The sequence below is a fragment of the Crinia signifera genome, chromosome 4, assembly GCF_055691185.1.
Source record: "Crinia signifera chromosome 4, ASM5569118v1, whole genome shotgun sequence".
In the NCBI taxonomy this organism is placed as follows: domain Eukaryota; kingdom Metazoa; phylum Chordata; class Amphibia; order Anura; family Myobatrachidae; genus Crinia; species Crinia signifera.
In genome coordinates this window covers 81,875,642-81,892,495 of record NC_139220.1, presented here as the reverse complement: position 1 = coordinate 81,892,495, position 16,854 = coordinate 81,875,642, and the positions used below count along the sequence as shown (strand labels likewise).

General features: G+C 41.0%; 1 protein-coding gene across 3 annotated transcripts in view; it reads left to right on the top strand.

Moving 5' to 3' along the window:
• RBM27 (RNA binding motif protein 27) overlaps positions 1-16,854 on the top strand; it is a 60,667-nt gene that overhangs the window by 24,867 nt on the left and 18,946 nt on the right. For 2 of the 3 annotated variants that reach the window (XM_083181907.1, XM_083181906.1), the window contains exons 8-13: positions 2,042-2,179; positions 5,839-5,988; positions 6,498-6,642; positions 11,864-12,017; positions 14,176-14,424; positions 16,319-16,459. In XM_083181907.1, the coding sequence (XP_083038033.1) occupies positions 2,042-2,179; positions 5,839-5,988; positions 6,498-6,642; positions 11,864-12,017; positions 14,176-14,424; positions 16,319-16,459 (977 nt within the window). The remainder of the gene's footprint in view (positions 1-2,041; positions 2,180-5,838; positions 5,989-6,497; positions 6,643-11,863; positions 12,018-14,175; positions 14,425-16,318; positions 16,460-16,854) is intronic. The other variant, XM_083181908.1, reaches the window with a different exon arrangement.

Genomic DNA, 16,854 nt, shown 5'->3' with positions numbered 1-16,854 from the left:
AGTGTTTAAGGATGTTTTATACATAATACGTACAATTCTACACAGTTAGATCCGGATGCTGTAGATGGAGACACTGACACAATATTCATCATTTTGGCTCTGTACGTCATCACAGTGGATGTGAAATGGTTATGGAGATGCTATTGAAGTGCAGATTTTCTGCTTTGATTCGAGCGATCGAACAAAAATAATCTTCAACATTTAGGAATGCAGCCATTTTTTCTGTGCAGTCTCCTGTTTTCAGGGGATTAAGTAATTTGACAAATTAACAATCATAAGTAAAATGTTCAGTCGTTTTTTGAGAATCCTTTGCAGGCAATAACCACTAAATTCTGGAACCTATGAACATCACCAAATGCTGGGTTTCCTCCTTTGCTATGCTTTGCCAGGCCTTTACTGAAGAGGTCTTTTAGTTATTTGTTTGTGGGTCCTTCTGCCTGTTTTCAGCAAGTGAAAGGCATGTTGAGGGTTAAGATCATGTGACTGACTCAGCCATTGCACAATACAGGTTGAGTATCCCTTATCCAAAATGTTCGAGACCAGATTAATTTTGGATAATGGGATTATTTCCTGTTTTGGAATATTTTTATATTTCAATGATGTATCTTGAATTTATGTTGTAACAACACACGAAATACAAACAAATATATTTTATTTTTGCATAAAACAAGGTTTCAAAACATGAAACAAAGTTTGTGTACTCTCAGGTACTGAATTTGAATGCGTAGGAATCATTTCCTTGCACATATCTAGTACAAGTTAACATGCAGTGCTGTTACAGATGTCCCCAGTAGGTTTTTAGTAAGGGGAAAAAAACAAAACTTTTTTTCACTTTGTGGAATGCATGGTTTTTGGAATAATTTATATAAGGGATACTCAACCTGTATTTCACTCTTCCTGGCCATTTAAAAACTCCTTGGTTATTTTCGCAGTATGTTTTTTTTGTTGTGTTTGTGTTTTTTGTCATTGTCATCTGTGAAGTACAATACAATCAACTTTTTTTTATTTCTTCAAAATTTTGGCTGCATTTGAGCAAACAGTATATCCTTATACACTTTGCCTAGTGCCATTGGAAAGCTATATACATCCATGCCATCAAAATGCCTCCATTGTATTTTACACATGTGGTATGCTTCAGATCATAAGCCATTCCAAGCCTTCTACACTTTTTTTTTTCCCCCATGTTTCTGGTACCTTTTTTTTTTTTTTAATATATGCAATTAATGCTGTTCCAGAACTAGACTCCTTTTTAAACCACATGTTGTGGGTCCACAGCAACGTCTCCTAAATGCCACCCTTGAAATCAACTCCAGACCTTTTGCCTGCTTAATTGATAAAGAGCTAACAAAGGAATACCCAGACCTCAATTTGACTCAAAAAACGCTTTTGAGTCAAATGTTCAATAAGTTGTTGGCCCTTGAAAAAGAGGGGCTACAAATTGAAACAGTTGTAATTCTTAAACTCTTTTGTCAAATCTGGATATGAATACCCTCAGCTTAAAACTGATATTCTGCACCTAAAAACCATATTCTAGAACTGTGGTCTGAATGTTTTGATGATAAACAGCTAAAGTGACATAAATGTCAGTGTCCAAATATATATGGGCCTAACTGTGTTTTGTATAGGAATGTATGTAAGGAAAGAGGAATAGTAGAATATGATGCAATGAAGGGAAAGGTTATGTAGTTCGTAAGGTGCCCACACACGTTCAGACATGTGGTTGGTGCGTTTTGTACTAGATCGCATCTTATCTAGTTCATCGTATGTGATGCACTACAACAGCGTGCGATTTGAACTAGATGCGATCTAGTAAAAGCACTTCCTGCACATTTTTGGCTTGTGATGTGAACTACGCAGGGGCGTGCATCGCAAGCCAAAATAAGCACTCTCCAATGTGAACTATGTGTAATGCGTTCAATACACATCCGATAATCGCACCGTGTGTGGGCACCATTTTTGCTTGCTTTTTTTTTTTAAGACCATGTCATCCAGACAAAACTACCCTAAAGTATAAATATATATTTTGCTTCCAAACATGCAGGGCTTCCATTAACGCATCCTTGCTTGCTAAATAACCGTGAACAGCCAGGAACAAGTATTGTGCCCAGTCTTGCACCAGTGGGAGGAAGATTGCCTCCTCCATTACCTCCTCAGAATCTGCTCTACTCCGTGTCAGAACGTAAGCATAGCTCTCGCACCTCCCCCTTCACATGGTCATTAAATTGGCAACCATCATTAAATTTGTGTTATTGTGTCAACATTAAGCGAAAGTTCTTCAGGGACCTATTTGTGAAACCTAAAGTTAAGAAATTGAACTTTTCATCTGTGTATCTGCCCTGGAAATAAGAGCTGTTTATAGCTGCTCTGGAATTCAGGCTGCTTATAGAGCACATCACTACTGAAGCACAACCTATGTTCGCCTTCCAACATTGAGAAGGTGCTCTTTTATGATCCAGTCTTACTTGTGTGAAATGAAAAGCATCACTGCAATTTTGTCTGCATATGGGGACTTGTACCCAGTCAGTAATGTTTTGTCTCGTGGCCCCAGAGTGGAACTCTAAACATATGCTAGCTCTTTAAGCTAACCAACGTTGCTCGCAGACATAATCTTGTTGGGCTTAGCGGTTAGAGCTTGTTTTACTGTTGAGCCATTTTGTTGAAGGACCCTAGTGTGCCATACACAAACATTCATGATCATTTTAAATTCCTTAGAATCTCTACATTCAGTAACTGCATAGTTTTGGGGGCTATGAGTACTTTGTAGTTCTTTGTCTTTATTTATGGCAATATTGTAATATTGACCAGCCACCTGAGGTGTAAAATGTCATTAACAAGGTTAAGTGATACTATGCTACAACGTTACTAGATTGTTTGTTTGGCTTCACTATCCATACCTTCAAAGTAGAAACCACTTTAGGCTGGAATGTAGGAACTGTACGGAGAACCACTCTATCATAAATTAGGAAAAAAGGATGTCTGGAAGACCAAGCCCCCAACTAGAAAACATGCCTAGCTGAGACAATGACCAAGTAACAAACTGAAGATTCAATGAATACAAAAGCTCAAATGGAGCTTGTTTGAGAACAGAGCAGACTATATTAAGATCTTCATGGTTACTGATGGCCAAAACGGTGGCTGAATATGCAACACCCCCTTTTTTAAAAGGTTTTAACCTCTGAAAGAAAAGCTAAACTCTGGAGATAAATTGACTGGTTCAAAAATTGCACTTTAGCCTCCAAAAAGGCCAAAAAAGAAACAGAGGTAAAATTTGGAGGTACGTACCCTTTGGTCCTGCAATTACCACAAGGTATGGAAAAATCGCCTCCCTTTTAGTGAACAAATTGGTTTCCAGCCAACAACCTAATACAGACTACCAACCAAGAAAAACTTTAGCCTTTTAAAAGTGTTGTTGTAAAGAATGTCCTCATGCAGAATTGGACCTAGAGGAAGATGCCACCTGGACCTGCCAAGCTTGTTATATGCTAATGCGGCAAGATGCTCCTGAGGGTGAAATACGCCTACATCACAGATCTGAGTTTTTTGTGTCTGAAAACGCAGTATCGGATGATCATCACGTAACATGGGTCATGATTGTTGTAGCATCTGCCACCTTAATAAATAAGACCACTTAACGCCCTGTTACACTTATGCAATCTCTCTGAGGTAGAAGTCACATAATAGTTCAGTAGGATCGCATGCAGTCCTTTTACATGTGATACCATTCACCCCTGCCAGAGGCTGTCAAATCACACAGATCCATCGAGCAGCAGGTCCGATCTCCATGGTCATGCGCGTGCGATTTGGCAAAGTTTCACCCTGTTTCTCAGCCTGATCCATCAAAATCAGGGGTGTAAAATGGCAAAAATGTACTAGTATGTGGCCAGCTTTAGATTGGCCACCTCAACTGTGCTGCTGAGATAAGTAAATCTGCATGGGAAGACACTGACTCTGGCCTCTACACATCTTCATTTTCAGCAATACTTCCTGGTAGCACCATCTTCCCGCACTCAAACAGCTGCAGCCTGTGTGTGCAGTCCTCCCACCATCTAAGTTGTACGCAAACCTTTTAGTTTTGTGTACACCTACTATGCCTTTCTGGTTAAGTTACAATCCTTGAGGTTTTTATGGCTCTCCCGGTACAATGTAACTACAGTAATATGCACAAAAAGATTTCCAATTGGTATTGCGTAAGAGAACCACTCCCCGGGATGTGGATTGCTGCTTATCAAATAATAGGGTGGTAGTCCCTTTAATTCATGATATAGTTTGTGAATAAGGAATAGCACCTTCTAGTGGTGACAATCAATCGTGCATAAGCAATAAATGCATACCAGAGAAAAAAAAAAGTTTGGCTTGTATGCATAAATTAGGAGTATTTATCATTGAGATAAAGGTCTTCATGAAAATAATTGGAACTTCAGAATCCAACAATGGAATGCTCTCACCAATGCAACTCATTATGGCATCGAAGCCAAGAGAAGATCTGTGTATATGATATGTTTTGAGGTCTGAAGCCCCATCATCCAGACACACATCTACAGTTTAACGGTGAAAATATTTACTTACAGGTGCAAACACATCCCTTTGGCACACCTGCCTGCCACTCACTGTAACTTCTGGTAACGGTGGCAGTTGTGGTGAATGCCAGGGAGGTGGGCTGGCCACTGAAGTTATGTCTGCACTTGTAAGGACAAATGTCTAATATTTATTAATGTAATAAAAGCATATGATAGTGATTTTTTTCCCTCTACAATGTAAGATAATTGCGCTATCTTCAACATAAAGCCTTTCCTTCGTAGCTGTGCTACTTAAACCATAACAAACAAATCTGAATAATATAAGTAGCATGCTAAATAGGGTCCTCCTGTGAGGAGACCTGGAAAACATACACTGTTCACTCATGAGTACCTGAAAAAAACACCGGGTTACATGGCTGATCAGTTTAGTCCCTGATGTGTATTGATTTGGCCTACTTGACCATTTGGGAGTGAGGTCCATCACAGAGCGATTATGCCAACAGCTCTGTTGTAACAGTGTTGCAGCTTGTGGTTCTAAAGGTGCCCATACACTGCCTGCGGCGTCTCACAGCCTTGTATGGACACCCGATACCCTGTGAGCCGCTGGAACCTTCCCGCAGGCAGGAACGCATGCGGTCCGTTGTGATGGATCGCATGCGTCCCTGCTTACCGCCCGCCTCGCTGCCTGGAGGAACGGGTGGTCGGGCGACCTGCTGGTCCGACCACCTAATCGGGCCCGAGAGCACGGGACCGCGCATCGGACCCAACGGCATGTCAGGGAGAGGCGATTTGGTCCGATTTAACGGGCTGATTGGTCGCAATCGGCCCAAATCTGACCAAATTGCCTCGATGTATGGGGGGGCCTTTAAGAGTTACGTCTTCCATTGTGCCCAGTGGTGTCTGCTAAATGTTGCAGCCTGTTGTTGGTAATAACTTGATTAATTTTCTGTGGCCTGAAATTCATATCTTGGTAAATACTACCGTGGGTTGTCCTCATAATTTAATCCTGTTTTTAGCCACCTCCCCTTCAGTACTTTTCTAAATAGCCAATAACTAAGTTTTATATACTGTATGTATGACTAAGTAATGAAGCCTTTGTTGGTTTGGGTGTGTTGGGTAGTCAGTAGGGCATGATCACTTAATTGCACTTAATTTGTTTAAAAAAAAAGTTATTTTATTGGACCTGTTTCTTATTAGGCACATCACTTTGTGGCGTACAGTAGGAATGTACTGACAGTGTAGAAAGAATGTGGAACACATACCTGCATTGGTGCAAAATGCTCAGCATAATAACAATAGCTGGTATTTATCTTTTTCTTAGATACATATGAGCCTGATGGGTACAATCCTGAAGCTCCGAGTCTAACCAATACTGGTAGAACGGGATACCGGCAGTTCTTTACACGGACACAGACACAAAGGCCAAACTTGATTGGGTTGACATCAGTTGACTTGGACACTGCACCAAGAGGTGGGTTTTCTATCAGTGGTTAGCCTTGCTTATTACAAAATCAATGTTCTTGGTATAAATGATATAGTACAGTTGTGTGATGTGTCTTGCTTCCCACTGTACAAACAGACCAATTAAGGTTGTGCAAAGCAAGATCTATGGATTGGCTGCAAAATGTGTGTGCACTATAAATCACAAGTTGGTGCTTGTACTTTGGGAGGTTAAAATACTGCTGCCAGTCTGTAATATTTCTAGAATGCTTCTGGATTCATATTTATACAGTACATTTGTTTGGTTTTTAAGTAGATTTGTCTTGTGACTGAAAAAGAGAGGGGGGGGGGGGGGACGACCCCCTCATAAATTTTTCCCACTTTTAACTATTTGCTGGTTCTTTTCCCACTATCAGTAAATTCTTTAGAATTGTTCGCTATAAACCCCTTTTTGAGGTTTTTAGTTGTCAATGTTTGACTTTATTGATATTTTAAATATAATTTTTTTTTTTTGGGGTGTTCTTTTCATTGAATTTCTAGCTGCAAACATTGTCATAAAGACCGAGCCATCTCCTCCAGCTCTTGTAAACAGTAACCTCAACAGAGTGGTTGTCGAACCGGAAAGGAAACGAGTACTTGGAAACATGAATGATGGACCTTTAGCAAAGAAACCTTGGTTAGACAGGTAAGAACATTGCAAAAACATTTGCTTTTAATTCTGTATTTACTTTCATTGTGCACAGCAGATGTAGCCGCTAAAACAAGGAAGCAGGAGTTCCCAAACACAACCTATCAATTCATGTTTTCAGGATATCCATGCTTGAGCACAGGTTTCATGAAATAGTACCTCAATCAATATGATTTAACTTTATGCAATGGTGATGGAATAAGAGTAGCGCAACCATGTGTGTGTGTATATATATGTGTGTGTGTGTGTGTGAAGTGTCTGGTCGACGTTTCACTCCTTGTGTCACTCCTTTATCTAGACCAATATCCAACAGTGAAATGTTAATACCTTTTATACTGTAACAGCGGCACTCCCACGTTGCTCTGGATTCGGCGGTCGGCATATACAAATAGACACAACAGTGTAAACATGTAACATTTCGGACCGTCCTCATGACCAAAAAATCAACAAGTGCATGAAATAAACACATACCTATATACCGTGCATGTTGTTCCTCCTCCTTCTGTGAAGCTCAGAGAGGGCGTCTCACAGTCGTCCTGGTGCGGCTCCCCCCAGTGTGTTGACGTCATCTTCCAGCATCACGCAAGCTGGGGCATTTCTATGGCTACTGAGGACGCTATGGATAAATAATGGGGGCACTCACCGGACTTGCTTGCAGAAGCAGCTTTTAATTACATACCAATCAACGTTGACAATGTGTGACAGTGGGTATAGGTCAACATTTGAGTCCTGCAATGGACCTTTTTCAAGACCCCCCCCCCCCCCCCCCTTTCCTGCCTCCTTCATGTGCAACTACCCCATGCTACATGCCATGGAACTACATGTCCCAGCATGCCCTGACAGTTTTGGCATGCTCTTATAGGAAAATATGTGGCAATGCATGTTGGTACATGTAGTTGCACAACATCTGGAGGGCTACAGTTTGAAGACCCATGCTCTATATCCAGCAATAATAATAGGACCTACCATTGGGTAAAACACTTCTGTATCCCTCGAACAGCCCGGCATGCATTCCACGCGTAGGGACAAACGGGCTTTCCACGCCGGAGGGAGTATTGACGCATTGGCACATACATTCCGGCCAGTGACACGCATGTTTGCCTTTGGGACGCACGCTGGGCTGATTGAGGGATACAGAAGTGTTTTACCCAATGGTATGTCCTTTGGTTATTGCTGGATAAAGAGGGTGAGTAGCCCTATGTTACAGCGCCTTGAGGGTCTGAGCACTTAGTGAAATGTTGTTTATGGTTTCAAAGACGGACTGTTCAGTATGTCCTAATTTTTAATCTGTTTTGAGTACTTTGACATCATATATTCTAACCTCCATATTCTGATTTGGGAGCCATGTCAATCATTTCTACATTCTGCAATCAGACATCCATTACCAGTTTGTTTCTGCCCTTGAGCCTGTTGACTCCCCACCCAGGTATTTACCCATGGGAAGGCTTTGATGGTTGTCAATCTACTGTCTCTGGGAGTGTCTATGTACCTGGATCATGCCTGGATAACCTTCTCATCAAGGCTCTGTTTACATAGACTCCTAAATCATGTCTCATTGAACACATCAAGTTATTTTGAACTTCAAGAAGTCCAATTTGGTGCAGCCCCAATGTCTCCAGTTCCTGCTCGTGATTCTAGATGCCTCTCCCATCGGACAAGCCACAGTCTATTTCCGGAATTGATCCTGATAGTGCTGCTCAATAGGAAGCTTCCAGTCACCTTTTGCATTCGACTGCTAGGCAAGATAGTGGCATCATTCAAGGTCATTCTGTTTGGCAGGTTTAATTCCAGACCATTTTAGATGGACTTTTTGACCCAGTAGTCAGAGTCCCATCTTCAAATGCAGACTTGTTTGGCTATGCCTTTTTCGCTCTGGTGGCTTCAGGTCGTTGCGTTGGCATCTGGGATTGGATTTATTTTAATACAGATGCCAATTTACATGGCTGCGATTCAGTGGTGCTGGACAGCCATTTTCAGGATCTCCGGTGGTTCCAGGAGGAGTTTTTTGGTAATTTGGTATTTGTCTGGGTTCTATGAAGGTAAAAGTTGCAGTCTCGTCCATCTCTTTTTAGTGCTTGTTAGCACTGCTTTCAGAGCTTCAAAATTTTCTAAACTGTGTACTTTTGAGTCCAGCCAACTTTTGTGCCTCCTACTTCACCTTTTTGGATTTTAATAAAGTGATGATCTTCCTACAATTGGCTGTTTGAGCCCCTGGAGGAGGTGAACCTTAGGTACCTGTTGTGAAAGACTGCTGCTTTTGGTTTAGACTCTGAGGATTTTGAAGCTTGTGGCCATGTTCTGGTTCTCTCCTTATCTTCAACGATGATAGATCTTCACACAAAGCCAACCTTTTTCCAAAGGTGGTCTCGGATGTCCACATTTATCAAACTATTGTGGTTCCTATGTTTGCTGATTTATACTTTTTACCCATTTCTTGATATGGGTTGGCCTCTTCAGGTCTATGTTGCATAAACGGCTTCCCTGTGCAAAGCAGGTTTCCTGTTTGTGCTTTGATAAAGCCAGACGTGGTTGGCCTGCTTCCAAGCAGACCTTTAGCCATGTGGACCTCTATTTGTAGAGCTTGCATTGCCTGTGCTTTACTACCGCCTACTTTCATTTCTGTGTATTCAAATTTACATCTTGGGCTACTTGCAGAGGTGCATCTGGGTCTCTGCTTTGCCGTGCACCACTTTATCCACTGTCCTTATGCATACCTCCCAACATGACCTTCTCCAGGAGGGCCAGAATGCGCTGTTTCTGGACTTCCATCTTAATTTATGATTGCCATCACCTATTTTAAACCGGGTAATTGGTAAGAGGTTTTTACAACACAGGTGATGGTAATCTATAAAATAAGAGCTTTTGTCCCTCCTGAAGAGTTTCATGTTGGGAGGTATGCCTTATGTGTTAGACAGTTATATAATTTTTTTAACTTTGAGAGTTTGGATGCAGGATTTTTCAGGTGTCTTGGTGCTCTCCCACCTGGGAAGGAAGCTTTGGTATGTCCACTGGTATAACTCCAGTTTATCCTAGTGGACGAAGGAAAAAATAGGGTTGAGGTACTTACGATAAATCCCTTTCTCAAATTCCATATAGGACACTGGATGCCCTCCCTTCGCTGGTCTTTCCTGCCTTGTTTCTTTGTATGTTATGACTGCATGTTTGGGGTCTTCAGTGCATTTTTGTTCTGGTCAGTTGGACTTTCAACAAGATTTTTGGTTGGCTCCTAATATTTTTGGCTGGGCCCTCCATCTTTTTGGCTCACTCTTCCTCTCGCTAGTTTCTGCTCTTTGTCTTATTTTGTGCTTAGTTAATCTTAACTGGGTCAAATGTGTTAGAGGGGGAGGGGACAACTTTCAAATCTAAAGATTTTTGAAGTGGCGAGCTCTACTCATCAGTCTATACCCTATTGTAACTCTGGTGTCTCCTAAAGGAAACTGAGAAAGGGATTAATTGATAAGTACCAAAATCCTGTCTTTGGCCCTCCCTCTTCTGTTTTCAAACTAGCTGAACTTCGATGTAAGACCAGTAGACTTTCTTGGGAATCGGTCATACCAAGCAACCATAGTAAAGGGTCTGCATGTAGACATTGTGAATGTCAACATTTGACTTGCTAACAGTCACAATTTCAACACCGACCTATTTTTGACATGTACAACATTTGTACATCTTTTGCATGGTTAAAGTGAGCATGTTGACTATCTAAAAGTCCAAACTTAATGAATATACACATTCACTGGTTCAAAATATTTAGTATATACATATATAAAAAGCACACACACAAAAGAAAAAACACAGAAAAATACACTAATAGATATGAGATAAAAGGTTCCAACACTTAAATAACAAAGCACAAGAAAAAAGTATATAGAAAACATGAATGAAATACATGAGTAGGGGATAAAGGGAAATACTTAAAATATTTACCAAGATAAAAGAAGCGACTTTTGGCAAACAGGCCCCGAGTAGAGAATCTTAGGAGTAAATGTCCTTAAATAAGAATCAACATCCAGAGATAATATGACCTGTAATGAGCGAAAAGTCAACACGAGCAGACCAGTAATTAGGCAATGGAGTAGACCAGTGGTTCCCAAACTGTGTGCCGTGGCTCCCTGGGGTGCCTCGGGACACATGCAGGGGTGCCGTGGGTTGGTAGTCCAGGACCAACTCAAATTATTAATGGTTAATTATTTATGATCAAAAGCAGTGCTGGTGGCTGCCAATAATAAAATGTGTACAAACAGAAGCAAATCCTGCCCTTTCCCACATAACTGACCCTAAGAATCACATATAAACCCAATTGTAATAAAAAAAAATTTGGCCTAGGGGTGCCGTGAAAAAATTCTGATACTCTAGGGTGCCGTGAATCAAAAAAGATTGGGAACCCCTGGAGTAGACAAAGGGGGGAAGAAAAAAAAAATAGTATCCAGGGACTAGGACTGGATGTCCTTCTTTTTTTTTTCTTTTCTTTTTTTTTATGTAGTAGGTTAACGGGAGTACTAAAGAGGTAGATAATGTGAATAATATGTTAGATCATCAATGGTAATCTACCTGGAATGTAATATAAATGTAAAGCATTTTATATGTTGTATGTGGTTGTGTTGTAAAAAATTTCTGTCTTTTTGCATTGAAAACAATATAAAAGAATAAAAAAAAAAAAGTCCAAACTTGATAATGTTCATATTGTAGACCTTGGGCAGTACGGATGGTTTAATGGTTAGCATTTCTGCCTCACAGCATTGAGGCCATGGGTTTGATTCCCGCCATGGCTCAAACTGTGCAGAGTGTGTATATTCTCCTCGTACTTGCGTGGGTTTCCACCGGGTACTCAGGTTTCCTTCCACAATCCAAAAATATACCGGTAGGCTAATTGGCTCCCAACAAAAGTAACCCTAGAATGAATGACACTGCGTTGTTTACATGTGGCAGGTGATATAGATTGTAAGCTCCACTGGGTCAGGGACTGATGTGAATGTTAAAATATTCTCTGTAGAGTGCTACGGAATATGTGTGCACTATATAAGAAACTGTTAATAAATAAATAATGTTGGAAAATAATTGTACTTTCACATTAGGCTCAACATTGTGAATATTGACAGTATGACTGCGTACACGGGTGGGAGTTGTGTGTAGTGGATGTTCTCCAGAAATATTTATCAAATCATTTGTTTACCTTCACAATTACACATCTTATCATTATTGCCCTTCTTTCTCACAGGCAAGGAAACAACATTCATAACAAGCTCGGCTTTGGGAAAAAGATTCTTTATACAAATACCAAACTTGAAGTTCGAAAAATTCCTCAGGACCTAAACAACATAACCAAATTGAATGAGCATTTCAGTAAATTTGGTACCATTGTTAACATACAGGTGAGTCTTTCAGCAATGGCTGCATTGATAATTTTAGCATTATTTTACTATCATTGTTTATGTGCATTTTTGGCAATTTAATTTCACAGTTTTTTGCTGAACACATATTCCATTCCTAGTTCCACTTTACATATATCCCTCAACCGCTAACTTTATTTTTTTTCCAACTTCTCCCATTTTTAGGGTCTACAACAGCAGCAGGGTAGGAGGACTCCTACACATCACTATGCCCCACTTCCCAAGTCTCCACTACCTTTCGGTGCCTTCATTTTCATTCCCTTCTACCCAACATTGGTCCTACCTCAGCACTAAGCCCTGCTTCCTCTCTGCACTTTCTTTCACTTTTCCTCAGCTTAAGTCACTTCACCCTGAAATCTCTCCTTACCCAGCTTTCCCCTTCCTTGCTCAGGAGCCTGCACAATCACTAGACTCTATTTTTGTCCTTCAATGTAATCTCCCTTCCACCCTCATAATGTTCCTATTACCTCTGTGTTCTCTAGAGTGACATATGTCTCAATAGCTGGTCTCCAACCATGACCTCTTCCTCTCCAACTCCCTGAATCTCCTAGTCCTCACAGGGATTCAACCTACAGACACAACTTATTCCCACCCCTGCCAACTGTGGTGGTGTAGGAGTCCTTCTATCCTGCTGCTGTTCCTACCAACTCATACTGTCCAAATCACACTTTTTATTCTTTTCATTGCTGATGCATACTATCAGCCTCTTCTAAACTGTTCATCTATCTTTCTTGTATCAAACAACCCCCCCCCCCCTCTCCTTTCTACAAACTCTGCTTCCTTGATTCCTCACTCTGTTGACCTTCCCTTGCTCTTAGGTGACTTGAATATCCCTATGGATTTCTACACTGACCCCTCTGGCTCTAAGCTTCTTAATTTTAACATCTTCATTTTATCTCTGAGGACCCTCACCCCTGCCCCAATATGTGAGGGGACACTATCTGGTCTTCACTCCTTCTTCCATATCTGCCTCTCAAGTCTGCAATCGCCAAGTGTAACCTTGAGGCTATTGAATCACATCTGTAGCCACCCTACTCGACTCGCTTCTCCCAGGTTGTCTTTCTCTTGTCCTGTCTAGTCTATTTCCCTATAAAATGTCTCACTTGAGCTATGTTTCTCCAGTGATCACTGTTTACACAGATCCAGTCTCAACCTTGGTATTGCAAATACCAGTAAACTGCAAAGGTGTTCACTAACCCCTGATCAATAGAGGAATAATGCATTGAAGTGCAATTTCCGCCACTGTTTCAAATTTATGTTCTTAACTATGGTGTTGCCCTCTCTAAACAGCCCTATTTGAAGACTTCTCCAACCTGCGACATCTCTATGCCACTTTCCACTCTTTCTGCTCTTTCACCAACTTCGCATCTAATATTGAGTCCATATGTCAGGACATCATATTCTACCACCTCAGCACCTCATCCCCTACTTTCACAGCCTACATCCCATCCATTTTACCTTTTGTGACTGTTTTCTCCAGTTTCTAGATATGAAGCCATAGCCTAATCCAGTCTACCCCCTTCTTCCACTTCCCTTGACGGCATCCCCTATTACCTGCTGCACGCCCTCTCTCCTTTGTCCTCTCTCATTTGTATTGTCCGTAGCAGTTATGTTTATATATATGATAATCCTTTGACAGCACAACTTGGATGGCTACTTGTCTGTGGGGCTTTGATGTCACTAGTGAGTGTACTGTCACATTGAATATGGATATAGTTTGAAAGGACCAGAAATCACCTGTATGGAGAGCGGGTCTGAGATATGCCCTGTACATGATAGACTTTAGATTTGACATGCTTCTTTTCTAATTGTTTAGTGTGGATTTAATTTATAATGTATTGAATGCGGTTATCAGCACATAAAATGCAGATCTGTGTGTTAAATATTTATTACTTGGCATCCCAGTTCAGGTAGCTGAAAGCTGAATGTTAAGGTAGATAAACTTTGTTATCTGGAAAGTCACCTAGCGAAAAGCCTGGCTCAAACGCTTAAGCTCAAATGTGAGTGCTGCATATCATTGTTATTTGTACCAGGATTGCCACATGTACATATGTTGCTTCATTAATAAACAAGGTCTTTCACAAGGCTATAAGTAATTAAGGTTCTCTAATTGGTATATTTTTTTCATCTGTATTTTAAGGTTGCTTTCCATGGAGATCCTGAAGGTGCACTCATCCAGTACTTGTCAAATGATGAAGCCAGGAGAGCAATATCCAGTACGGAAGCAGTTTTAAACAACAGATTTATCCGGGTGCTGTGGCACAGGGAAAATAATGAGCAACAACCCTCCCAGCAACCTCAGCAGCATATGACGCACCACCATACAGCACACAATATTCAGAACACGCAAGCATCTATCCAAGTTGCTGGACAGGGGCACCTGCCAAAGGTAATGTCACAGCATATGTTGGAGGATTTTATACAATAGATGCATGTGGTGCTACGCTTGTCTAAAGAGCTCTTTTGTTGTTTCGGGCTGTAGAAATAGAAGTTTTGTGAGTTAATACAATAAACATGAATGCAGCCTTTTCCGTTCATTAGCAGCAAAGTATTCTTTGCTTATTTGGTCACGACTCGTAAGTATTGTGTTTGTCGTGACTGGTGTCTAATGAATGGGTGGACTGCAGTCTCATGATTTTGGACAGTCAGTATAGTGCAGTCTCTGTGCCAAAGTGTACTGTATGGGTCTCTGGAAACACGACACCCTCAATTGTGTTTCTAGTGATTTTCTCTACCCGCACATGTGGGAAAAAGGCAGCGGCACCATTGTAATATGAACATAGAATTTCAAGGTAGATAACCACTTGACCCATCTAGTCTGCCCCCTTTTTTTTTTTTAAATCTTTTATTTGACTCTTTGTTATTCATTCATATTGTATTCATATGCCTATCTCAAGCATGTTTTAATTGCTCTTCTGTCTTAGCCTCTACCACATCTGACAGCAGTCTATTCACTTATCCACTAGCCTTTCTGTGAAGTAATAGTGGGGCAGATGTATTTTAAAACCTAGCCGATTGGTTGGTGCGTTATCACTTTCCACTTTACCTCCACTTTCTCTTCACCGGGCGTAATACATCTGCCCCTTTACCTCAAATTTCAAAGTGGGGGTGGGGGGATTGCTTTATTAACCAGACATCTTCAGAATTTTACCCATTTCACAGCTTGATAGATCACACCTACTATTGGACAAATAAAAGGTTCTAGTTCCTTCTGACTTGTTGGCTCATTTTTCCATATCAATAAGCTCCTCTTTGGCGGTTTAGCACATCGTTTTGGTGAAACGGTCGGCCTACTTGTTCTGTTTTATAGGAATACCAAGTTTTGCATGCCGAAATGCAGCATATACCCTCCCCCTTGGGGCATCTTTGTAACACCAACATTGTTTGCTAATGTCCCCCAAACAGAATGAGAGAAGACCCACTGTTATATAGGTTTCTTTGAATCCATCGGTGGCACGCAGCTGTCCCATCCTTGGTGCCTGACTATTGTTAGGAGGTTTTTTTTGTTTTTACTTTTTTGCTCAAGTGTTTTCTCCAATGAGTTTGTTAGGCTTATGGTGTGTACACACGGTAGATGTGCCTTAAGATCCTATCCACGATCCGATCAGATAGGATCGAGGATAGGATCTTAAGGCACATCCGATTTGCATCCTATCTTGACTATATAGTGCAGATCTGCACTATATAGACAAGGCAGCCAAGACTTTCTGGCTTCCGATACATGAACGCGCATCGGGATTGCAAGGGTTAAAACCCTTGCGATCTGCATCCAATTCCGATCCGATGCCGATCCGATGTTGACTATCGTCAACATCGGAAAGGAAATCGGACCGTGTGTACACAGCATTAAATTGGCCCTGATTGCATGGTGGTATGAAGAGGGTCTGGAGGTTGCCCAAAAAAAGTTTTTCGATGTTTTGCATGTTCCTAAATACTCTGCACCCAATACAATTACTGTTTTTTTTTTTCCACAGAACCACAAGTGTAGTATTTAGCTCCATCTGTGGATCTTTTAAAATGTGTTAGTCAGTATTGAGTGCAGCTGTGTAACTGTGATGTGAGCTGGAAAATGTGAACTGTTGGTAGCTCTTGAGGACTGGAGTTGGCTACCCCTGATCTATTCTATTTATACATCAAGTATACTCTATTTGTAGGGTGTACCTTTTTTACTTTTTTTTTTTTTTTTCTTCAGTCCTAAGTAAAAAAAATGTATATGCAGGTCTTTTATAATTCAGGAAGTAGAATATTAATATAATGTATTTATCTCACTTTTTAATGTACAGGGAATGTCCAAGCCGCTCACCCAAGGTTCCTATGTCATTAATAAATTGCCTGCAAAACACCGCATTGTATCAGTAGGCGGCAGTCCGTCTGATTCGGTGTATGTGGCTCCTAACCAGAATAGCTCAGTGGAGGAAACACAGGTAGGTGTCCTTAACATTTATATACAATTTGCACAGCTTGTATACAGAGATACCCTCATACAACTTTTCTGCAGTCATGCCATAGAGCCCCTCTTGGCACACCATGTTGTAGCGTTGGCATACATTTTTGGTCAAAAATAAGTCTTAATTGCAATGCGATGCAACTATGATGCTAGGAGTAATTTGATAGGACGCTTGTATAGTGTGTGCCTTAGACAGTATAGGGAGCAGAACAGAACAGAACATGTAGTGGGGCAAAAGCTTCGGTACTTGTGTATTTTGGCGGCGCCCCCGATGTCCGTCGTACGACGAACATATCGCATCGCATGCCATGCACCCGATGGCATGCGATGCGACGCGATTTTGACCCCCTATACGACCAAAAATCGTATAAG